The sequence below is a fragment of the Psittacula echo genome, assembly GCF_963264785.1.
Source record: "Psittacula echo genome assembly, chromosome: 15".
Lineage (NCBI taxonomy): Eukaryota > Metazoa > Chordata > Aves > Psittaciformes > Psittacidae > Psittacula > Psittacula echo.
The window spans coordinates 3,779,002-3,804,586 of record NC_137751.1 but is presented as its reverse complement, the minus strand read 5'-3'; the positions used below and the strand labels follow the sequence as shown (position 1 = coordinate 3,804,586).

At 56.2% G+C, this 25,585-nt stretch overlaps 1 protein-coding gene across 2 annotated transcripts in view; it reads right to left on the bottom strand.

Moving 5' to 3' along the window:
• RAP1GAP2 (RAP1 GTPase activating protein 2) overlaps positions 1 to 17,896 on the bottom strand; it is a 47,237-nt gene extending 29,341 nt beyond the window's left edge. For both annotated transcript variants that reach the window (XM_080629826.1, XM_080629825.1), the window contains exons 1-2: positions 17,838 to 17,896; positions 14,811 to 14,846 (exon numbers count right to left, since the gene is read on the bottom strand). In XM_080629826.1, the coding sequence (XP_080485952.1) occupies positions 14,811 to 14,846; positions 17,838 to 17,881 (80 nt within the window). In that variant the 5' untranslated portion in view covers positions 17,882 to 17,896. The remainder of the gene's footprint in view (positions 1 to 14,810; positions 14,847 to 17,837) is intronic.
• Between the last annotated feature and the right edge of the window lie 7,689 nt (positions 17,897 to 25,585).

Below are 25,585 nucleotides of genomic sequence, written 5' to 3'. Positions count from 1 at the left end.
GGCGGGAGGGCGGCCCCTGCTCCCCCTCTCACGCCATCACCCCCCCCCGGGTAGACACGCACAGACCCCGGTAGCCGGTCCCGGTGGTCCCCGCGCCTGCGGTCCAGCCCCGGGGGAGAGCACACACACGACCCTCAGCTGCATCCCACATCGGAGCCCCCTGACCGAGGCACCCCCGTCCCCCGCCGCCGAGCCCCCCGGAGCGCACCGCTCGTCACCTCTTCTCCTTGCTCTGCTTGCGCGACCGGTGCAGCAGCCCGATGAGCACCACGGCCGCCCGCACGCCGGCCCGACGTGCGGGCATCCTCCCGGCCGGCCGGGACACGGACATCACCGCCGCCGCCCGAGCTCCGGCCCTCGCCGCGGCACCTGCGGGGGCAGCAGCGCGTCCGCGCCCGCCTCCGCGCCCGCGCCGCCCTGCGCGCTCCCCGGCGGCGGCAGCGTGTGTGTGTGCGGGACCGCGACCGCGCTCCGTGAGCCCGCCGCCAGACCGGGACCGCGGGAAGAGCCGCGTCTGAGCACGCCAACACCGGGGTTTTCAGAGGAGGAAGTTACACGGCAGCCCCTCAAAACCCGGACGGGGGGAAGGAGGCGTTCCTGCGTTGCAACTGCTTCACGCTGCCTTTTTCTGACATTCCGAACCTTCCTCGAACGGGATAACACAGAGCTGATCTGAGCCCAGCGGCTGCCGCGCCTGCGCCAGGGCTCAGCATCCCTCTCTCCCTCCCCCGGGGCAGAGCTGCATGGACCAGGGCTCAGCATCCCTCCCTGGACCAGAGCTGCATGGATCAGAGCTGCGCATCCCTCCCTGGAGCAGAACTGCATGGACCAGGACTGAGCATCCCTCCCTGGAGCAGAGCTGCATGGATCAGAGCTGCACATCCCTCCCTGGAACAGAGCTGCATGGACCAGAGGTGAGCATCCCTCCCAGTGCAGAGCTGCACGGAGCCAGGCCTGGGAGCAACGCGGCAGCAGGAGCCCTTCAGCTTGCCTCCTGTGCCAGGGAGCCGGCACACAGCTTGTTCCAGGAAAGACATATATATTTTTAAGTTAAGTAAACTGTATGTGATCTACTTCCCAACCTCAGCACCTTCCCCTGGAAGTCTGTGTTGCCATGGCGATGAAACACCCGGGCCTCCCCATCCATCCCCCCCATCTCACCTTCCTCCTCTGTGAATTTAATTTTCACAGGAATTAGACACAGGACCAGCTACAGCGTTTTGAGCATGCTCCTCAGTGGAGGGATGAAAACACAGCCCATGCTGTAGGCATCTAGGAGAACATGCAGACACAGCTCCAGCCCTGAACAGGACTGAACCATCAGCACCTGCAGCAGACCCAGCAGAGCTCCATACGCTGTAGTCACCGTAATCGCACTGCAACATCGGGTCAAGCCTAGGAAAACATCCCCTTGGATGTGCTCCAACCAGCCTGGCCCCAAAGCAGGGAGTGCACCTCCTGCATGGGAGGACCCCCAGGTCAGCACAGGAGGGGCCCTGCCACAAATGGGCAGGGGGCTGGGAGGCACACGACCATGGCCCATAGCACCAACCACAGCCACCCAACCATGCGCATCCTACTGCCGTGGGGCATCTCCCTGCAGCAACTCCTGGGCAAGACAGGGAGAACAGCTCCTGTTCCTTGCCCATAAGATCACACACAACACAACATCCCCATGGTCTCACAAGGCTTTGGAGCAGGAGATGCCTGGAAAGCCCTTGGCTGGGGCAGTCAATCATTAACAGCACTGGGGCTCTCCTGTAATGAGTGTGTTTGCTCGGGAGCCACGGAGCACATCTGGCAGCCACTCTCACTGCCACCTCTCCCTGCTATGCTTAAGGTGACCAATGTGACTGTAGCTCCAGCCTTTCCTATCTAAATGTTTCAGCACAATCTCTAATCAGACATATCCTTTAATTCAACAAAACCCCATCATCCCCGTAATCTCTTCCTGCATTCTACTAAAAGCCAGATAAAAATATGAACAGTGTTATTTTTGTCAAGATGCCACGTTAACTCAGCCCAGGAGGACCTCACCACACCATTCACACTGACCTACACAGCACACAAACAGCCCTTCAGAGAGTCAAGATCTCAGCTTCAATCTAAGACCAGTGTTTCTGTATTCCAGCAGATCTCATGGGTCCCCGGGGAGGCTGGAGCAGCAGCAGGGCCTTAGCACAGGGATCCCAGCCCAAATCCCCACATCCCCATGAGGAAAAGCCCAACCCATTCTCAAAACACCCCAAAACACATTTCCTGCCTCCTTGGTACAACACTGGCTGACACCAAACCACACGTGGTAGGTGAGAGAGCCTGCGTGGGGAGAGGAAGGACTCCTGTTCATCCCAGTGCCACCTTCACCTTCCCTGGTGGGAAGGGAAAGTGCTCAGCTCACACTGCAGAGCCTTCTGTTGGCCCAACACATCTGCTCTTGCAGGCGATACCGACTGCTTCCTTCGGAGCAGAAGTCATTGAAATGACAGATTTCCAGGCATAGCAAAGAAAAAAAGGAAGAAATGAGAGCCCCTCTCACCCCCAATCACAGCAATTCTGCAGCACCTCGATAGCTCCCGGTTAATGGAGGGGGAGGTGGGTTAATTTTAAACTTTTCCCTCTCGCATTAAACAGGCAGCTTTGAATTTCATTGAGTCTCCCTCCCTGGAGACATTTTCCACTGTCTCTCTTCCCCTTTTCCAGACAAGTTAAGTATTAATCTCCTCCTGGATTATGCTGAAGTGGCTTTGTATTGATTTTTAAAGATGTCCAATTCTCTCATATTTGGAAATAGAGAATCGCTCTGCGCAGACACACTCAGCCACGTCTTCTCCATCCAAACAGGGCAAACAAGCCTGCCTGAAATCAATTTCTGCTGATCTGCAATTTACAGGACAAGGGCAAGACAAGCAATGGTGAGGAGCTGTGGGTCCCCCTGGGGATCAGGATGCTCAGGCACTGGACACGTAGGTGAGGGGGAACCAGGGACCTCCTCCCGAAGACATCGCTGGTGGCTGCAGTGGGGCCCTGAAGAAGCTGCGTCCTATTTCCTGTGTTCTGCTACCCAATAAATGCTCCAGGACAGCCTGGGGCAGGACACCAGGGGTGCTCCAAGAGGCAGAAGAGGCAGCAGGACTGGTGCATGCGAACAGCCCCAGCCCCTGCCTGCCTTCCCTAGCCCTGCTGCTCTCCCCTCTCACATCTGGTGGATCCCCCTTGCAAAGAGACAACAGCTCATGGTGCACACAGTGACCAGCTCTGATCACCAACGCGAGGAGCAGGAGCAGGGTGGGCACAGCGAGCTGGGAGCACAGGGACCTGTGCTGCATGGCCACAGGGGCCACTGGGGCACCCTCAGCCAGGAGCAGAGCCAGGTCTCCTTGGCTCCTGCAGCACATCAGCCATGATGTGGGTCCCCAATCCAGCCTTGACTCTCTCCGAAAGGATCCCATCAAACCAGTCTCAGTGAGGGCAGGTTGGGTCAGCTCTGAAGAGGTCCCTGGAGCACTGTCAGCTCCCCATCCATGGAAGGGTCCCGGGCTTAGCTGGAGAGAGCTCCAGACCTCTCTGTGGTGGAGCCTGGACCAGAGACCATGAGCTCCCTCCTCCATCCCCCACCAGCCTTTCTGGGCTCCTCTGAGTCTCCATCCTTCGTTTAACAAAACAATCAGTGTTAAATCAGTCACTCCGCAGTGACTAAATAACCTCCGAGTCCAGCAGCTGCCCCTGTTGCATGAAGAAATAAATCTCTCCTTAAAAACACCCTGACATTTCTGCTTCAGAGGAGACAGGTTTGCAGCTAGCAAGGAAGCCGGGCTGAGGAGTGCTCAGGTCAGAATGATCACACGCTGTGATTAACAGATCATGGGTGGCTGGCTCATTTACACAAAGCCTGGCATTTTCTTTTGGGCACTCTGCTAAGAAAAAAGGATCTGAAAATACCAGATTGTGACGAGGTCAAGAACCTCCCGTGAAAAAGTGATGCTACTAATACTGTTATGACGCCATGTATTTATGGAGCAACTTTGGCTTTTGTGTCAGTGCTGCAGAAGAGACAAAAACCCCATCACGAAGCAGCCCATCAACCTTCCTGAGCCGCTCATGGGTGCGTTTCACCCCATGGCCGCATCGCTCCCACCTGAGCTGTGGGCACAGCGCAGCCTGGCTCTGCTGACTCAGGGCTCCTCCGGCCAGAGACGCGGCAGTGAACACATCCCTGGAGCGCTCTGCGCCTCCCTTCACAAGAGGTATTTCTGGTTCAGGAGGGCCAGGGCCAGAAATACACGAGCTATGCCAGGCATGTGCCACACGGACTGCAGGCACAGCCAGACCGGCCCCGGCATGGCTGAGCCACAGCAGCCAATGGGGCAACAAAAGCTCTGCCCAGGGACCCTTCCCCATCACCCAGCAATCACCCAGAGCCCCCATGGTGCTTCCCCCACCTGAGTGGGACGTGGCTGGGCACCAGCACCCACAGCACCAAGGAGAAAGCGCAGACCAGGAGCTAGGGGGGAACAAAAGGAGCCGAAACAACACAGACCGAAAGCCAGGAATAGCAACTGGCTCTTGCGAAGGAGCAGTCATGTTCTGATTTCCCTGGCAGAGGAAGAAAAGAATTTGGGAGCTTGCAAAACTAAGGAGAAAGCGATTAGAGCATTCCAAACGGTGCTGCAGGAGGAGGATAAGAGTGCATCCAGTTTTAAGAGAAGTATCACAAGAACTAGAGCTTTATATTGTGTTACATCCAGCCCAGAGTAATCTGATTAGAGATTTATTTTATGGCTTCAATCAGAGAGACAGAGAGGAAATACCAAGACAGCACAAAGCAGCTGCTCCGTGCAGGCAGAGCAGAGACAGAGCACAGCAAGGTTTATCTCTCCTGAAACCGTGTGAGATGGGCACAATACACCACCAGCAACCTCAGCATCTTGTCAATTCAGAGTGATCAGGAGAGGGATTGAAGTGTGCCAAAGTGTGGGGCAGACTCAGCTTTCCCACTGTGCTGCAGCACCCAAACCCTGCAGCTCCCTGCCATCCAGTACAGGAATACAGGATTGATACAGGCAAAAGAAATTTGTCTGGGAGCCAACACAATGGGCTTGTCCCTCATCCAGAGCCCATCACAAGCACACATGAGCATCAACCCTTTGCCTGACCTGGGGCCGAGCGTGGCCCGCAATGTGTCATCTCCCCAGCGCAATCATCAGCCTTCCTGGGAAATGAGCAGGGAAAGCAATCAAAGCCGCAAGGAAAGAACAAAAATTCATTACAAATGAACGACCTCCCGCTGCAGGAGGAAGCCAAGGCTCAGGCAGGTATTCTCAGCCATTAAAAACGAGCTGGCCCCGCACAAGAGCAGCAGCAGGGTCTGATGGTCAGCGGTGCTGCAGATTGCCCTGGTTTATGAGCCCCTCTGGAGTGAAACGTGACTGATTTTCCCACTATGGTGCCCATGTATGAAGCAGAGCAGTAACACCATCACCAGAGCTGAGCTCCTTAGGCAGAACCTGATGGTACCTGTGGTCCCTGTGGCACATGCTGTGGTCAGCGGCCTCCTGTCTCATCCTACTGGTGTGGAAAACAGCTCCTTGAACACGGGCAGCATCCCTGCACATCCCTGCCCACCCCAAAACCACACAGAGATCAGTGAGTATTGCCCCCCACAAAGCCTCGGCCAGCAGCAGCCCAGCTGCAGAGCAGAGCTATGATCTGTGTTAGCACAGTGATAAAACATGAGCTTGGATTATCACACTGCAATTCAACTTTGAGCACAAAACCCTGCAAGCGGAGGTCACGGCGTGGCTGTACCCCAGAAGGTGACCCACTGCAGAGCACCAGTGAAGGTAATGCTGGGCCACAGGACCTGCCCACCCTGCGGTCACCCTGTGCCCCTTCCCTTCCCATGAGCACTGAGAGAAGGAGGCAGCAAACATTTGGTACCAAGCAGTGCTGGTGGAAGGGCAACTGAGTGGCTGTTTGCTCAAGCACAAGAGCTTCTTATCAAAGCTGTGTCCCTCTGAAGGCTGCTCTTAGAAAGCACCTTCCCATCACATGCACCTGGGACTCGAACACAAGAATCATGTTTTGGTGCTGAGCACATGATTTTGGTGCACCTTCAGCACCAGCAACCAGAGCAGGGCAGTGCTGAGCTAAGCAGAGCAGTGCTGAACAGAGCTAAGCATGCTGGCCCTGGCTCCTCGGCACATCGTGGGCCAGCAGGTACTGTAATAAACCAAAGTCAAGAGGAAAATGGTAGCCTGGGGAGATGGAGGGAGATGCCAAAGGCCAGGCAGTGAGTCAGCGGCAGAGGAGAAGGCAGGCGTGTGTCAGCCTCGGGTGCAGCACCAGCCCCTGCCTGGTTTGCTCCCTTGTGTGAGTGTATAATCTCTGATGGTTAAACACAGTACCAGGCAGTCATGCCTGTGACAGCAGCATAATTACATGGAAATTATCTTCTTGATAATTTGGGGCGTTTTTCCCTGTAAACGCAGACTTTCTGAAGAGATGAGCTCCAAGATTTTGGCATTAAATTAAATTAGATCACATCAGCAGAGGAAATAGGTCCTTACAGCATGAGCAGATCTCTGAATTTTACTAACAAATCAGTGACCTAAATGACATCATTTATCATTAACATCAGTAGTAAAGCCAGATCCAGGATGCACAGCAAACCAACATCAGTCACACGCTCCCAGCACCACCAGCACCCTGCTTAGCCCTGGTCCTTCCCCAGCTCCCCTGCAGAACAACCACCATCTGCGAAGCTGTTATTCCAATCAACTGCCACCAGCATCCAGCCATGGAAAAATTTCATGGTGTCTCTGGGCCTTGATTTCCCTCAGTGCTGGGGTGTTCCGGTGACAGAAGGGGTTGTATCTGCCACTGCATCAATCTGTGCTGAATGGGGAGAAACCCTTTCTAGCTCCAGAAACCTGGGGGGAGATCAGTGCCCTGCTCTGCTGCAAGAGGTGCTCATTGGTTCATGCAGGAACATGTCCCTGTGCCATGGAAGGCAGCAGCTGGACCAGCAGCCCCAGGAGACGCTGTCGTCTCCATTACTTGTCTCCCTCAGACACCTTGTTTGATGTGAAAGTGTTAAGAGACATATAATTTGTGCAGCTAAAACACAGGTATTATCTCAGTGACATCCATACAATAGGGAATGTGCTGAAGTCAATCACATTCAGCAATGGGTTTCTGTGGCTCTACAGCTTTTTCCTTGCCTCTTGCTTCGGATAGAAAGAAAATGATGCAGTTGTTATCTGGAAACCCAGCCCAACATCTCCCTTGTTAAATCACCTCACACTGTGCAACCTCATCAATGAGCAGGAACAAGAGAGCTGCTTCGTACTGGTGCCACATGCACACTGCTCGCATGCACACTCTGGATGGGTGCTTGTCCTCTCCAGGAGGAGACATGCCTGGAGCAGCACGGGAGAACCCCGCTTACAGCAGCACCTTCTGTGTGCCCAGCCTGCAGCCACTGTGACCACATCAGCCACATGGGCAGTGGTATAAACACAGGCAAAAGGAAAACCGTCCTTTCCCACCGCCTGGGCTGCAGGGAGCCCATGAGGGGATTGGCACCTCGGATGAACGGACATGACTTCTGTGTCGTGTTTCCCTGAGCACCGGCACTCCCAGGAGGTGGACACAGACCTCTGGTCTGATCCTGTACTTCCCACCATCAGTCTCACTCTCCTGCCTGTCAGCGCAGCCCCTGCCCTGGAGCTTAACATGCAAGTGAAAAGCAAATTGTTCAGTTAACAAAGTTGTGTTTAGGTTCTGGAGCTCCATTGAAGACCTGATGGAAGTTCTTGAACGACTCCTCAGCCCCTGGTTCACCCTCACGTGAGCACCAAGCTCCAATCGGAGAGGCTTAACACCAAACTGCTTGTAGGAGGAAGGAGCTGTCGCAGTCCCTGGTGTGACACCGGTAACATTCGAGAGGAACAAGAGAAATGGTGTCTGAAAGGAGTGACCTTTGAGTCCTCACAGGGACATCGTAACACAGCTCTGACCTACTCAAGGACCTGTCAAGCCTCTACACATCTCCTCTGGGTGGGAGTCTAAGATAAGACAGGTTTTTAAACCAGGCTTTGGAGGACGCCAGGTCCTCGGACGTCAGATGGGTCCAGCGCTGACGCAGGTGTTTGCTGACCAAGCACAAAACCAGCATCACGAGCCCCACTGGAAATAAACCATCAGAGATGGAGCGGGGCCATTTCCAGACAGCGACCACGGGTCCTGCTGGCACCGTCTGGCACCAAACCCTCCCTTGGAGTGAGAGCGCTGCCAGGCAGCTCCAGCACCCGGCGCGATGCCAGGCGATGCCTCTGCGGAGCCAGGGCCCTACAGACCAAAGAGAAAGCAAGGGGCGGCAGGAGCAGCAAGGCAATTAATGAGGTTATCATCAGGAGCAAAGCACAGGCTCTGGCCCGGTGCCTGCACCAGCGCTGTGCTCCCGGCCCTGCTCCAGCCTCACTGGCTCCTTGTGCTCCCAAATTGCTCCCGTCCCAGAGGCAAGTGGACACATGGTCACAGCCAAGGGGAGGCCAGCGGGGACGCTGAGCAGCAAAAAGGCTTTTCCACACCCCCAGAACTCACTCACCAGCAGCCAGCACCCTGTCCGGGGTGAGCTCCATGGCAGCCCGGCTGCACCCTCAGCTCCCACACACAACCCTGTCCTGTGCACCCGAATATTTGGGAACACGCACCCAAGGCAGATGGTGCCTCTGTCACTGCAGCCGTTAAGGCTCCCCCCACCCCATCACAACAGTGTTTGCTTTTAGAAGGCTGTTATTTCTTCCGAGCAGCCGCCTTTCACTGTCTGCAAACAGCTCCTATTTTGACAGGCTGTAAATATGGCAGCAGGGAAGATCTATAACCCAGCAGGGTTTATTAGCTCTGAAACAGCGCTAAAAATAGACCCACGTGGGGTTGCTAAGTCCTCTGGGCAGATGTAGTTGTGGATAATCTAGCTTTAAATATGCGAGGGCTGACAGCAACAACATTTTAACATATGGAACTGGTGAGCACACGCTGCACCAGCTCAGCATCACCGGGGAGCGATGTTGGCATCGTCAGATCCCAGTCCGCTGCCTCTGTTCTGCAGCTCAGGCTTCTGCAGGAATAACCCCCCAAATAACCCCAAATATCTACAGCATGCCACTGGGAGCCACATACCAGGGGAGTCTCCCAGGGCGGGAGCATGACTCGAGCTGTGCCAATATCCCCCATGAAATTGTACATAGATAGGGCTTACCAGGTTAAATGGATGTAACACCCCAAGTCCTCAAAGCCGACAGCACCTTTCTGCTGCTGGGAAAGCTTCCTCTGCCCCAGGCAGGCTGTGAAACGTGCTGCAAGGATGCTGTGGGGCTGGGTGTCTCTGGGGACGGCCGGGCTGATAGCTGCCCTTCCGGGAAGAGGGAAGCTGTCCCGCCTGCCAGTGGAGATAGCGGGGAGACGTTGGGGCTGGCTAGATTTTGTCAATCCCCAGCAGCCCTTTGCCCCGGTTCTGGGAGGTTTACATTGCTCCTTTTGAACCAGCGACTCCCACCTCGTGCTGAAGATCTCCAGCTGGGAATGCCGGGATGTGGGGACGATGGCAACGCTCACCACTGCTCCCTGATGGGCACCAAGCACTGCCCCAACACCTGCAGCCCCTGCTCAGGGCTCACCCCACTGCCCAGAGCGGCGGCCACCGTTGCGATGTGAGTTGAGGGACCGGGCTCGCAGCAGCCCGGTCACCAGCACACAGGAGGTCACCCCGATGCGGCCAGGCAGCAGCAGCACCCCCGGCCCCGGCTCCCCTCGCTGTTATCTGCTCACAGTGGGAACCAGCGGCAGCAGAAGCCAAGCGCTCGTGTGCCCACTGCTGGCACAGCCGGGAAGAGGACTCAGCCAGGGAAGCACGGCCGGGCTGGGAGGGAGCCTCCGGAAGGCCCGGGGCTGATCCCACACCGCCGCCGCTCGCCGCCTGCCCCAGCGTGCTCGCATCTGCACTGCAAATGAAGGAGGATTCGGCAACGCTTCCCCGCGTGCCCATCGCCTCCTCCAGAAGGCAGGGGTTGACTCGCACCGCCTGGGTCTGGACACACCGAAACCCGGTCAGAGCGGAGGGGTTTTGTTTTGAACAACACCCAAACACCAGCGGATCAGTGAAGGACTCGGGTCTGTTGCAGCCACAGCCCGGGGCAGCTCCAGCTGCTCACAGCGCAGCCCAGAGGCAGCTGCTCTGCCACCCTCCAACCTCCCCGCCGGGCAGAGCTGTCACTGAGGGCTATGAGGACAGCAGTGACTTGGATCCGTGCAGCCCCGTGCTCCCAGCTTTGGCCAGGGCTGGCACAAGTGCTCAAGAGGCAGCTCAGAGGCAGCAGACGGGGAGCAGGGATGACGGCAGCCGGGAGCTGTCACCATCCCTGGCCACTGGCCTGCAGCCTCCCTGCACTGGTGAGGAGCTTTGTGCCAGCAGGGACCCTGGCACCAGACCTGCCTCCGGCACAAGGACTCATTTTGCCAGGGATGCTGTGTCCAGCCCCACATGCCCACCGTGCCCCAGGAGCTCCCGGGGAGGAGGCAGAGCTGCAGCTTCACAGGGGAAGCACTAAACGAAGTACAAACCGGGTTCCCACCATCATTTTGAAGGGGCTGAACCACTTCAGGCTGCTGGCCTGTCACCTGTCATGGACGGTTTAAGATTCCAGCAAAACTTCACAGCAAATCAGGGTGGGATTAGAGCCAGGGGACCCAGAAAGGTGGCTTAGGAAAGCTCAGAACTTGCTGTGAGACGAGCCCCATGCACATCAGTGGCAATTAGTATAACTAACAACAGCACCCGAGAGGGCAAGGCATCCCTCCAGGTTGGGAAGAGCATCACGATGGTGGGGCAATGTCCATTAAACAGCCTTTGCCTCAGCTGGGTGCCCAGTTAAACCCCATCCACACAGACCCATCTAGAGACTGCCCAGTGCTCGGCTGGGAGCAGGACCAACCCCTACCTCATTTTGCCCACCCAGGCCCAGTGGTTGGGTTAAAATTGGTTAAAATCCATTTTCACCAATTCTAACACTTGCTCCAGGTCCCAGGGCCCCCATGGCACACCAGCCCCACACACTCAGCTCTCCTCTTGCATTCCTACCCCCAAGCCAAAGGACTTGCCTCGTTGCAGGCACTGCTTCGCCATAGTTGTGATCGCATTTCCTCTGCAGTGCAACGCACGTGCTCCTACAGCTACAGTGCAATTGCCAAGCATACATTTGCATGCAATTACCCATTTTAAAAGGTGGTAATAAAATCAAAGGGATTAACTCCAACACAATCTGCTCTCCAGACCTTGTCCTCATAGGACCTAAGTGCAAACCTCCTAGATTATTGCAATACTCAGTGCAGCTACTGCCAAGAAGCTAAATCATTCCCACATCTTCCCATTAACTCAGCTCTGGCCTATCAAATATTAAAGAGCCTCAAGCCTGGACACAGCTCATTTTTTGAAGGTCAAGCAAATCTTTTGTCCCTTCTCTTCCCACCTTTATCTCCGTCACTGTTCCCACCATCAGCTGAGCATCATATGCTCTTTCATGTGAATTTTAGCGGTACACACGCTGACTCTCAATAATCGGTGTACAAGGCTCCTCTGTTCCACAGAGATATGAGTATTTCTCTGCTATTTTTGCTTTTTAAGGCTAAAGAGAGGACTCTGCCTGAAGGAGCAATTTCTTATTGACTTTTTGTTTTAAATACTCAGTGGTTTCTCAGTGTATCTCGCTGGTGACACCAAAGAGAGAATAACCAGAGTGCAGGGGGCTGAGCAGCCATCACAGGCAAGGGGCTGGTTAACCTCCCACATGGGACATCTGACTTGCTCACTCCCAAGAAGTCTGTCTGGAGGGAGGAGGAAGGTCCCCATGGGTTCATCTCCATCAGAGCAGGTTTGTCCCCATCACACCTTCCTACCTCCCGCATCCCCAGCACAAGGATTTCCTGGGTGGAGGGGCCTCAGGGGTCCCTGCACTCGCTCTGCTACCTGGGGTCAGTGGAGGGCCATAAGAAGCAAACTCACTAAGCAAGCCCATCTGGCTGGGCTGGGTTTGATATGCAAAGATCCTGTGATAGGCTGATGCTTTCCTCTGGGGTGACCTCCCCGCTCGGGAAGTGGGTTTAGTTGCCATCTGGCTCAGCTCTTCCCTTCCCAGGCAGCATGACCTGACCTCAAACTCTACCACATTTTACAAGCTCTGCATGAAGCCATGCCCCAAGGAGCACTAAGGGCACCACAGGAGCACCCCACAGTCCCGGAGATGCTGCGAGATTTCTGCAGGCACTGACACGGCTCAAATGCCAGCACGAAGCCAAGGTTTGGAGGGCTGCTTCTGGATGTGATGCCCTTTGCAGCCTGGGGGATTCAGCTGCCCCCAGCGCTTTCCCATGAAGTGAGTAAAGAACATGAGAACAGAAAACCAGGGATCACAACAGGAATGGCCCATGCCAGAGTCCTGGGTCCGCACGTGCCAAATCCCATTTAGTGCACGAGTGCCTCAGTCTCCATCTCTCAGCCCCGGCCCCTCTCCTGGCAGCACCAGCTCCTGGGTACATGCACCCCCAAAACCAGCAACCACGGCATCTCCAAGCGCTCTCCCACACTCTCCAGAGCCCCATACCCGAGCCGGTGGGATCGGGCACACCCGCTCCCGGTGCAGACCCAGCCCTCCCAGCCCGGGACCGCGGCAGGGCCAGACCCGGACTCACCGGAGCTTCCTGCGCATTTCAGAGCAAGAGCAGGGAGCGCGGCCGTTCCGCAGCTGCCGCCCGGGGGTGCTGGGTCCTCACAGCACCTTCCCCGCCCGAGCACGGCCCCGGTGCCTCCCCGCAGCGCCCGGCACCGCGCAAGCCCCTGCCCGCGATGCCAGGGCTCTCCATCCATCACCTCGCCGCGACACTCCCACTCCACAGCATCCACTCATCCTCTCCAGTTCCGAGGCCCTCAGACATATTCGTGGTTACCATAGGAACTAATGAAACCCGAATTAAAAGAGAGAGGAGAGGCAGACAGAGGGAAAACCGCTTTGATGCTCTGGTGCCACCTGTGTGTGTGAGTTTATTACACCAGTGAGGAGAGCAGCGGGGGGGGGGAGCATCCCACAGCCCAGCATCACGCTCGGTCTCACCAAACACCAACTCCACACAGGACCCAACCTTCACCCTTCCCTCCAGTCCCTGGCAAGCAGACGTAGCCCACTGATGCCTGGGGATCGAGGGGCTCAGTGCCCCAGCAAAACTGGGTGCCAGCTCAGACCACACTGGGACCCTCCCTGCATCCGAACACTGGGGGCCACCTCCGCCACCCCGTGCTCTCCCTCCCTGCCAGGCTCCTGCAAGTCAATATTGATGCTTACAGCACACACAAGGCTTTGTGAAGTGCTCCTTGGCTTGCAGAAAGCAGCTTGTCTTTTTGTTAGCAAGTTACACAGTGAAGGAATTGCCCACGCCTGGCATGTCAGCAGAAGGCTGCAGCAGTAATAAGAGGGTGTTAGAAAACCAGAACTATGTTTTTATTATTATTTTTCTATATATTTTAAAAGCTTTTACAAACATCTAATGTGGCTCTGGCTGGGCCCCAATTACAGAACCATTTAATGAAGCAATCTGTCCAAAAACCAGACGCATTAGGAAAGGCTGTGGAAAGCATTAGCTGCAAATGGCAGGGATAAAGCAGCTCCAGTGGATGCTCATCGAATGCCCAGAGCAAATCCCCTCCTCCAGCCAGGAGAGGAGGGTGGGAAAGAGAAATGTGGGCCTGGATCCTCACCCCTGCCTAAGCAGGAGCACAACAACGTGCCCCATGGCACCGAGTGCCTGGCGTGGTGGGGAAAGGAGGCTGAATGGTGTTTCTGCAGCAGGGCTGCTGCATCGGGCCTGGGGAAAACATCAGGGCACAACGTACCCGGGGTGTTTAACTCCTTCCCATCTCTATGGGAAAAGGAAAGTCTGCTGAGATTCACCCAAAGCAGTCAGCATTGATTTAAACCTCTCGTTAGCTTAGCAGAGCCCGAGCCCTGAGCCGGGGACAGCAGCTCTGTTGTGCTATTTACCACCAGCAGTTGCAGGCACATTTGGGCAGCAGGTTCCCTCAGGCTCTCTGTGCACTTTGCCATTAATGGCCATAGAGGGAACCACAGGAGTTGTTACCACACACATCACCCGTGCCCAGGCAGGCTGAGCTGAAGTGTTTCTGTGCTAGCACATGGTTATGCTGACAGCCTGCACCCATCGGCCAGCACCACAATAGCCCCAGCTCATGGACCCTCCTGGGCCTCAAGAGCATCTTCATCCCTCCAGAGCAATGCCCAGAGGCCTGCAGGAGCAGGAGCAGTGCAACAAGCACAGGCACCCACTGCTCACTGACACCACCCCCGCTCCAGGCTGCAAGGATCAAAACCAGAATAAACCAACTCCGACTCCACTGAATTCCCAGCCAGAAACTTGGTGGCGATTCCCACCCCCATCCCACCACCACACAGCTGGTGCCTGCAAGTTAACCCACTGATCATGCAGCACTTGTGTTGCTGCAGTCGTTATAACCACCCAGCGCCTGAATCACCTTGGACTGGAAGGAAGAACAAGCCGCATGACACACACAAACACAGCTCCAGAACAGGGAGATATGGCTGGTGTGCCACTGCACAGAGGTGGAACAGCAAAGAAAGCCCAGCTAACAGGAAAGCATCCTCCATGCGCAAAGCCATCTCCCCCCAGCACCACGTATCTCACAGGGAAATCACTTTATATGAGAGAAGAGTGAGGGCACTCACTTGATCTTCAGGCTGGCGAGCATCCTCTTGTCGATCCTGGGGAGAAAGCAGAGGAGGGTGTTACTGTGGGTGCAGGAGGGATGTGTCCCCCTCCAACGTGGGTACTGAGGGCTGCTGGCAAGCCCGACCCCACAGCTTCATGAGAAGCCCCGTGGTGCCCCCAAGAAAGGAGCAAGGATACAGCAGGGGCAGGATGTCTGTACCCAACCGGCCACAGCCTCGCTGTGTGAGCTCAGCCTCATCCCTGCAGGGCTGCACCATCCCCACCCAGGCACTCACCCCTTCCCTTGCCCATAGCTGCTGTGAGCACACACATGCACACAGATGGAGGGACCACGGAGCAGCCCCATTGCTGCCAGCCCTGCCGGGAGCCCCAGTGCCTCACTTCTTTATTTAGCACCGCTAATAAGTGCCTATCTCCACGGAGTCATTGTGGTTACAGTCACATTAATATTAATTAATGCAAATCATAGTAATGTCTCAAAATACAAAATTATGTCTTTTGGCAGGCGCTGCACACGCTGTGCATCCCACATGGGATGAGAGCCGCATCTCGAGGAAAAAGCAAACACTAAACAACAGCCCCAAACCCCGCTTGCTTCACCCTGTGCTCACAGAGGACGGTGCAGGGCAGCAGAAATGCTGGTTCCCCTCTACTCGCAGCTTTACCTCCCTCTGCTCTCAGGCTCAACTTCCCTGTCACAAGAGGCTGTACCCATGGGGCCAGATCCTGATACTCCGGAGCCCAAGCCAGCACCTCCTGCCCACCCTGCCTGTGTCTGCACCATCCCCTCTCTTGGGCCAGCATTCCCTTCCCAAACCCCAAGGCCACGGGAGCTTCCTTTCAGGCATTCCCCCAGGCAGCTCTGGGAGAGCCGGCACACTCCTGCTCCTGAAATAGACCCAGCCATCCGCTATTGTCACTTAATACTCAACAAGCCCGTCCACGGCCCTTGTTGATCATTAAATTGAGTTGAACATTAAAGTGTGCTGGGGTAAAGAGCTGTTGCTGGTGTCGGTGGCAGATGCAGAGAGCCCTGGGGGCAGCAAGTGTTGGGGCAGCTCCTGCAAGATCCACACCGGAGCAGGATCCGCACCGAGCGGTTAGGGTTCCGGGACCGCAGGAACTAAAACCCGTTGCTGGTGTTTGGCCTCGTAGAGAGGGGAGAAAAAAAGAAAAGAAACAGAAATAAACCACAGCTGAGAGAGCTCCGCGCAGGGAAACCGCAGCTGCAGGATGAGTAAGCTGGGAACCAGCCCTGCCCCGTGCCCCCTCCCACGGTGGGGTGAAGTGAAACACCCCACACCCAGCCCTACTCCTCCTGCGCACCCCAGCACAGCCCTGTGGCTCCCACAGCACCGGCTGCCCCAAAAGCAGCAGCCAGCACCGGCTGGGGGCAGAGGGACAGGGCACTCGCATCAGTCACTGGGGACAGTGAGCTGGGCAGGGGAGCGGTGGCAGCTCCCAGGGCTGTCACCATGGCTTTAGATCACCCGCGATGTGCATTCCTACATCCCCGAGTGACAGCAGCACATCTGCTGCTCCAGGACAGCTCTTCCAGGACCTCTCTGGCTGTAGAAGCAGGCAGTGGACAGAATAAACCCTGATTCACACCCTGCTGGAGGGCTGAAGCAGCACTCAAGGCACCGGCAGTGGTGTCTGGGTGTGCCCGGCCACCCCACACACGGTCCCCACAGGAAGGGTGTGTTGGCTGGGGCAGGGTGAGAAGATGCAGATGCAGGTACCGGCTGCAGCAGGCTCCTTCCCTTCCCGTAAGCACCCGGGGAAGTGTTTTCCCACTGGGCACAAAGCTCTCCGGGCAGCGAGGGGCATCCTCCCTAGCGAGCTGTGCACTGACCCCAGCCGGAGCTGCCCCCGCACACCCTGGTCTGTCTCTGTGCAGACGCGGGTGCTGATGCTCACAGCAAGCCCGTGCCCTGCAGCGCAGCCCCCTCGCTCCAGCAGACCTCGTTTCCTGCCTGAGCCGCCAGCTGTGGTCGTCTGCTCCCTGCAACTGCCAGAGCCAGATGGAAAACAACAGAGCAGAGCCCAGAGGCCCCGAACACCCCAGCGCGGAGGTAACGGCTCCGCTCCATCCCAGCGGGAGGCTGTCACCGGCAGCAGCTCCCGGGATGTGCCTGCTGCAGCTGAGGCCCCAGAGCCTCTGCTCCCACTGGCAGCAGTGGGGCAGAGCTGCCCAAGAGCTGCCATTTGTGCCCAGAATGAGCCTGTCCTTCACTGAAGTTATCTGTACAGGAGGATGTCCAGGGACTTCCTTCACATTTTCATGTAAAGTAAAAACCCAGCTGAGAAAACGCTTGGCTTCAGTGGGGCGACAGCTTCATTCCAGGGACCTGGAACCCCCCCGACTCATTGCCCCCCTGCAGCACTTTCCCCAGCGGGTTTTCAGCAGCCACAAGCATTCTCCCAAGCCCTGCAGCCCCCACAGCACCGCAGCAGAGCTGCCCTCGAGCCAGCACCAGAGAACCAAAACCATCACAAAATCACCCATTCAGCCATCAGTCCCCGGTGACCACAGTCACACCGCACAGACCTGGAATGGGCATAAAAGACATTAGAAAGGAGAAAACTGGGGGAGAGCAGTGCCGCTTCCTTATTTCCCTATAGAAAACACATCTGAGAGAGAAGGGACACAAGAAGCAAGCAGACCCAAACAGCTCTGCCAAGCACAGACAGAGCACGGATGACCCAGGAGGAGCCAATGGTGCAGGAACCTGCCATGGATGAGGTGGGACCCCACCATGTGCCACAAGGTGCCAAAGGTGTCTGCAAGCATCACTGCCCAGGCACAGAGGAGCGGGCAGTGGGTCCTCAGCAGGGAGAAGCTGCCTGGGCTTCCCTGCGGGCACGGGGGAAGATCCTGACTCCTGCACGTGTTGGCGCGGGGCAGCAGGAAGGGCTCTGCCATGAGGACACCGCAGCACAGCACCACGGTGCTTCCTTCCCAGAGGGAAAGAGAAGTTCCCCATGCGGCGCTGAGGAGGGGTAGGACAAGAGGCACCCACCAGCCGTAGCCACCGAAGGAGACGCTGCGCTTCCTCTGGAACATGGTGGCTCGGTGCTGCCGGGGCGCTCCAGCCATGGGGACACTGGGACGGTGGCACCGTGCGCCAGCAGTGATGGGTGCTTCCTGCGGGACACGCGCTGTGCCAGGGCGGGGGGGACCCAGCGCCTCCCCTCCACAAACCCCAGATAAAAGTCATTTCCTTTTCTCTGTTTTCTCTTGTGGCCTCGGGCTTTTCACAACCCTTCGCTGCAGATGTCGTATTTCTCCTAATGGCAGGAGCCGTGGCACTGGGGCTGGACATGGTGTCACCCATGGTCATGGTGCTGTGGGGCTGGCCCAGCTGGCAGAGGGTCTCTAGTGGCACCACAGGGGTCTGCATCCCTGAATCCTGCATTCCCTGCACCAGGCTGGCTCCCCGGTCAGGGATCCTCCTGTGTCTCCAGCACCTTTCAACGAGCATCTCACTAAAGGTACGGAACCTCAATAACCCTAACCCAGAAACCCCATCACCACATTTCTCACGGCAAAAAGGTCCCCGGCTGCTCCAGCACTCAGTGAGGCAGCTCCCACCCGGCCCCATTCAGCAGCAGTACATGGGTTTTCTCCCATTCCCCAGCAGCTCCATGGTGTGCATCTGCAGCCTGACCGCCACTGAAAACCACGCAGTCCTCTTAACCGCCAGGCTTCATAAATCTCACTTAAATGGAAACGCTGACCTGCAGCTGGACACAAGCTTCCATCAGTCAAAAGGTCCCAAGAAAACAGGCTGTTGGTCCCTGCACCAGCCTTTGGGAACAGCAGAGCCCATGGGAGCTGGGAGCTGTGCTCCTCTACAGTGCCTAGGAGCCAGGCACCACATCCAGGGGCTGCCATCCCATCCTCACACCTCCCCAGACCAGCCACCAGCTCCCATCTGCACCCACTCAGGCTGCAAGAGGGGCTTCACCCTCCCTGGTGAGTGAGGAGGAAGGGTGGGAACCCCAAGCAGCCGGGGGGGCTGCACTATCCCGGGGCTGCAGTGGGACTCGGGTTGGAGCCGCACCTTGCACCGCAGCCTCGCATCATCCACCGAGCTCAGGAGATGCAGGAACCCAAGGCTCCCTTCCCAAAGTCCCAGCAGTTCAGAGCCGAGATGCTCCTGGTTCAACTCTTTGTGCACTCACCTCCTACTCCGGTGATTCAACATAACACCCCGCACACACAGCAAACATCCCTTGGTGTGCTGCTGGGCAGAGCCTGGCTCCCAGCGCTCCGTGGGTCCTGATGCGAATCCTACCCCAGAGCTCTGCGGGAGCCAGCCTCTCATCCAAGCACCCGAAAGCTTTAAACTGAGAAGCATTTGGATCCTGTCTGATGTGTGAAAGGAAGAGGGGAGGCAGGGGGGTGGATGGGGAGTTGGAGAGAGAAATCACTCAACTCGGAGGAAAAAGCTTGGACTCAAATCCAGCTATTTCAACACCTACTTTTCTGCCCACAGCCATCTCTCCTTAGAGGGATGAAGTGATCAAAATCCTTTGCATTCGAGAGCTTTTAAGAACATCATTGAAAAAAAAAAAGGAAAAAAAAACCAAACCCAAAAGCCTCCCAAACGTGCTGCAGGCTCGAAAGCCATAACTCAGGTACCATGAAATATCTGGAGCAGACATTTGCTCAGAGCACGTTTGTTTCTGGCCTGGATGCTTCGTGTTAAAGCTCTGCATCAACAGCAGTGTGACGTTATCCTCGTGTCTGATTTTCCCCCAGGCCACATCTTTCTTACACTCACAGCAGTTGGTTTCTGCCCAGCTCTACTGAGCCACACATGATTCACATGCCTGAAAACACAAGGAAGGAGCCCTGCAGTGCATGGGAACTGCATGGGGCTGCTGTGGCCTAGTGCAGCCCTGCACACGGAGTTGCAGTGCAGGTAGCAACAGCAGCCATGGGAAGCATCAGTCTACAGCTGGCATCACACCAGAAACAACATGGAGAGCCCAGGAAAACAGCCAACTCTTCATTTAAACGTTTACTCTTGCAGTCTGTAAGCAGCAATTACCACATCTCGCTCTGCCACTTCAGTCCTTACGTGAACCCACTGTTGTCGGAGGCACATGGAAGCAGAGGGAGAGGGGGAGATGTGCAGCAAGGCAGGGCCACAATCCCTGCTGTTGGAGGTCAGTACAGCCAGGGGGTCACCACTGCTTGCTAGGGTCTCCTTATGCCCCCTTGGCACTGCAGAGGAATGGAATGGTTCACACACCTCCCCTGGGATGTCAGAGCCAAGGAGAGCAGGACCTCGACACAGCCATGGGGGAACTGCCTCCATTTCCCACTGCCAGGAGAGGTGCGAGGGAGCTCCATGTGATGCCAGCCTCACCCTGCACCAGCAGGACCAGTACCCAAGGGTGCCCAGGGGCAAAAGAGCAGCTCCTCATCCCCACCAGGGCCATGTCAGCCCCCCCAGACACAGGTGACAGACAGCATCTGGACCAGGCAAAGGTTAAAACCACACCAAGGACCCAACTCCAAGCCCGCAGGGGCCTCCAGGCTCCCCCCTCTGCTCCAGCGCATCCCACCAGCACCACCTCACCCGCACGGGAGGCATCCAGAAGGAGTGTGTCTGCAGTGACATTTGCTTGCTTCCCTCTTCCCCCCCCGGGGTATTTCACACAGTTGAGCTCAAAAACAAAAGGATAAAAGAAATCCCTCCTCCTTTCACAGCAGGCACATCAGAACTGATCAGCCCAAACTGAGAAACAAAGGCCTGGGGGAGGATGGTGCCTCCTTGGTGCCATCTGCACCACACAGAATTAACATTTCCAAGGGCCTCTGCCGGAGCCATGAGCCCATCACTCCGACATACCCCAGCCACATTCCCAACCCTGGTGAGCATCAGTAACACCGGGGAGGGGGTGCCACATATTGTTAATAGATAATGAAGGACACGAACCCTGGAGCCTCCCAGGCAGCTCAAAGGGGAGCAGCGTGCAGGAGAGGTGCCCATGCTTCGGGCAGCTCCATCACCCCAGCCAGACACAAGACAAGACAGGAGGGAGCGCGAGGCTGAGCCATAGCAGCGCGCTGACAACTGAGCAATGCTGGGGATAATGAGCACACGCTGCTGGGCTGCTCACAGAGGGAAACACAGGCTGGTTGTGCACAGCCCCAGCTCAGCTCCCCATCCCCTACAGGAGATCGCAGGGCTCCAACTGCCCCCGACAGCCCCATCCCTGGCAGTGCTCAAGGCCAGGCTGAAAGGGGCTTGGAGCAAGCTGCTCTAATCGAAGGTGTCCCTGCCCCTGGCAGGGGATTGGAACTGGATGAGCTTTAAGGTCCCTTCCAACCCAAACCAGTCTGGGAATCTATGACGTGTGCTGCCAACGAGACCACGGAACCCTCAGCACCAGTGAACACATGGACTCTTGGCACAGAAAAAAGCAGGCTCTCAAGGCGCCTTCCTCCCAGGAGACCAAAGCTGCCAGCCAGCCCCCCTGTGCACACAGCAGCAGCAGGGTGGGTTAGCCAGTCCACCAGCCCTCCAGCACCACTGCACAGCTCAGTCCCCATCTCTCAGCAGCTCAGGACCCTTTGTGGTGGAGCCAGCACAGGCAGAACCTGCCGCTCCTGTTCCCAGGGCTGCTCCAGGCTCCTGCAGCAGCTGGGTGACTCAGGCAGCCATGGAATGGGGAACTGCTCCCCAGGGCTGCAGCGTGGGGCTGACCCTCTGCCCATGAGAGCACAGACAGTGCCCCTGCATGAGCCAGGCTGCAGCCATGGGCACACACTGCATCCTCAGCATCCTCAGCCCGCACCGCAGAGCAGAACACTGCCCAGGAAGGGCAGTACAATTCTTCCCTTTGTTACTGGGGCTAAGAGAAACTGATTGCATCATTAGTGCTTTAATATTGCATGCGGCACGCTGAGGGTATTCATCTTCCTATTATGATTCCAACGAAGGTTGTGGGCACCCAGAAATATCAGGTTTTCTCCTGGCAGGAAGAACACGCTGTACATATCAGCAGCCTCAACACGGAAAGCAAACAAAATAGGGTCCGAATTATTTCTGACTCAGTACATGGAATATTTTTAACAGTATTTTCTCCCCTTTAGGGCGCTGCTGAAGTGAAATGAAGCGAGAAACACAGTGTCTTAAACAGCAGGTTCCCACAAAACCCAGCTTGCTCTCAAAGGTGCCTGTTTGCTGCTCAACAGCCCATGGACCTGCAGCACCCACCGGCTGCCACAGGGCTTCTCAGCCCCAGCACCGGGAAGGGGGACACTTTGTCACCCAAGAGCTAAGCTGCAGCCAAGGGACAGTAAAGCCAAGGGCAGGTTCCAGATACCTGCCTGTCTCCATCAATTTCAGGGCTGCCCATCACAGGGCACAGACCAGCTCCAACAGCTTTGCTCCTTAGGCACAGGCATAGCCGCTGGAGCAGAGCAGAGCCGCCTGCTGTCTGCAGCCACTTGTTAAACCCATTAGGGGGGGCTCAATGCATCTGAGCTTTAACTGGGAGGATCAGCTGCAGAACGGAGCAAGCAGCCAGAACAGGCAAACTCCGACCCAGCCAAGGGTGGGAGCACAGAAAGGGCCGTTCCCGAATGCCTGTCACACACATCCTGGTGAGCATAGGCAATGGGACCGGGGATGAGCAGCAGGGGCCGTGCTCAGCCTGGCAGAGACAGAAACGCTTCTGTGGGACCACTGCAGAGGAAAACAAGGCCAAACCCTGCAAGCCCGGCTTGATGCGAACACCACCAGCAGAAATCATGCGTTTAACCGTTCCTGGGTCTAAAGTCCATCGATGCTAATTTGCCTTTTCTTTGCAGTATTGATCTCACCATTTCCAAGCAGCGCCGAGGGGAGGCAAGGACAGCCTGGCCCAGGCTGTAGGCTCAGGAGCAAACCTCGTGGAGCAGGTGATTCCCCATCCCTCCAAGGCTTGCTTTGCATCAGGGAATGTGGACACAATCCTCTGGTCCCTGGCTGCCGCCTTTGGGCCTCCTGGTGTAACGGGGTTTGCTGAGCACCCTGCAGCAGCAAGAGCCTCACCAGCATTCACATTTGGACATGCACATGCTCCGTGGTACCCAGCCTGACACACATCAGTAACGGGTTTCTGCCAGCATCACACGACCTGGCTCTTCCCTGTAGGAGGACACAGATCTTGTCTGCTCACAGCACTGCACACAAAGTCACCACACACACTTCCAGGCTCATTAAAACCTCAGCCCACAGTGAATTTAATGTACAGAGCTGCTCATTTTATCAGGTTCACCCATTTTAGAGATGTCTTGCTAGTGAGGGAAATCCCCAAAGAGGCTCTCTCTTTGGGATGAGCCTGTTCAAGCACCCTGTTACTGCAAGTGTGGTTTCCCCACCTCTTCCATCCATGTCCCTTCCCATATAAGTTAAGCCCAAGAGAGGATACTTCAGAAGAGCAGCAGATGCCTGTGTCCACATGCACAAGGTGCCTCGCCCGGGGAACCTGCAGGAAGGTTTCTCTATGCATCCATATCCCTGCTCTAGAGACAGCCCAGCCCCAGGTAGGTCAGGTACCACTGCCTACAGAGTGCCCCATCCCATGCCCAGGGGCAGCCCTGCTGCAAACAGGGGACAGGCAGGCAAGCAGCTGACCATTCCCAGTGCCTGGTCCCTGGGCACTGTTACCATGGCTACCTGCACATCCACTGTGCATCCCGCATCCCACACCCCGGTCTGCTGCTACAAGAGCTCATTGCCTGTCCACCCGGGCACCACAGGGCTGGTGGAGGGAGAATGCATTAGGGCAAGACCCAACCAAACCCCATTCCCACTGGCAGGCTGGCACCAGTGCACAGCTGGACCAGCAGAACCTGAGAGAATTTTGGCCCAATTCACACGACAAACGCAGGAGCAATAAAACTGCAGCCTAGGAAGAAATTGTGGCAAGACAGAAAAAGAACTGCTTAAACTAAAACCCAGGGCTGACAAAACATGGGGGTGGGAAGAAAGCATGGGCATGAGACAGACCTGAATATGCTTTGTCTGGAAATTAGGAGGTTTCTAGTCTTTAATACAAACAATCTCTGGAACAGCTTCCTAATAGCAGAAGAAAGAAAAAAGCTCTAAGTGATGCTCAGCACATTCATGAGGATGTTACACAAGTGGGTGCTGGCAGCAGTGGTGAGCTGGGCTCAGAGAACCAGCTCCTGCCCTCGCACCCCCTCTCACAGCTCCAACTTGCACCCCACACGCTGCCCAGCTCCAGCAGTCACTGCTGACAGCCAGGATGCTGGAACAGGGTGAGATCCAGGCAGCAGTCAAGGCTCAGCTTCCAGGCCAGACTTGCACATGGTTCCATCTGAACACGGCAAACGAGACACACAGGGTTTGGACTCGAGCTCTTCAAACCCCTGCTATATCTCACCACTGTCACCTGTCTTCTTCCACCATTTTGGGTGGGTTTTGCAAAGAGCTGGACTATGTCCAAATCAGAGTCAAGGAACAGCTCCTTCTGGTTTGGCATCCAACTTGGAGGCAGATGTTAACTCCCAGCAGGGATTCATCTACCCCCACGAAATTGGAAAGAGGTCTGGGCAGAATGAGCTGTTTTTAGCTCCTGGAAAAAATGCCTCTTCCTACTGTTGCTGCTGAAGTCCTGTTCCTGTTTCCACAGCAGCCACTAACGACAACCGGAGCATCCGACTCCAGGTGCACAACAGGCAATGGCAACAGAGGGACTCTGCCAGCAGCCCCCAGGGCGCTGCTGCTGTACGGATGCACTTCGGGATGAAGGGGAAGAAGGATGATGAAACAAACATGGGACAAAGCAAAAAGGTGGTTTTGCTGCTGTGGTTATTGTGAGCTGCCCTTTGGGAGGAATCAGCAGCACAGGAAGGACAAGATATCTGCTAAACCTGGCGCACACAGCGAGCCTGCTGGCTGGAATCACACTTCTTGTTGAATCTGAATTTAAACTCCTTGGCGTGTTTCCAACCCCAATAAATTGTGCCGTGTGGACAGATATTATGTCCCTTGTGCTACTAAAACAACAACCAGGCTTAAATAAAACAGTGGAGCCTGGAGCGTGCAGGGGATGAGGAAACAAGGCAGCCCCTGGCAGGCTCCATCTCACATCCCGTCCACACCAGGGATGCAGGCGACACGGAGCTCGCACACGGGCTCCACCGGTGCTCTGCCCGCAGAGACAAGGCGAATAAAAGCGATGCTCCGCATGTGAGCAGACATTACACCGCTCCTCCGGCAGAGATGAGCTGCAGTCTCACTCAAAGGCATGGGGGAGGAGGGTCACCCCAGCACACAGCGCTGGGTGCACAGAGGCTCAGAACAAACAATCTCTGTGCCCTGCTTTTGTCATGCAAAGAATCTGGGGCCCCTCCGCAAAGGGGGTGCCCTGCAAAGGCAAGACCGTAACCCCTCACAGCCCTGTTGGGGAGCTGCTCAGAGCAAGCACCACGACCCCCAACACATCGGAGCAGAGCCCTGGAGACACCTTTTGAAGTTTCCCCATTGAATTTTCCCTATTTAGCAAGAGCGCTGGCACCGGCACCCAGACCCCATAGACCCCACGCTCCAAGTCCCCAAGCCCCAACACACAGAGCCTCAAGCAGTCGCCGCGTATTTAAATGCAAACCGAGGAGCTGAGAACTGTAAAGGCTTCAACAATAGCTCTGCCGGCTCTGCCTCACATTTGCATGCAGACAAGCTCAGCGTAAAACAAGGACAAACACAGACTTGAACCTCCCCGTTAAAGCCTTACCCGG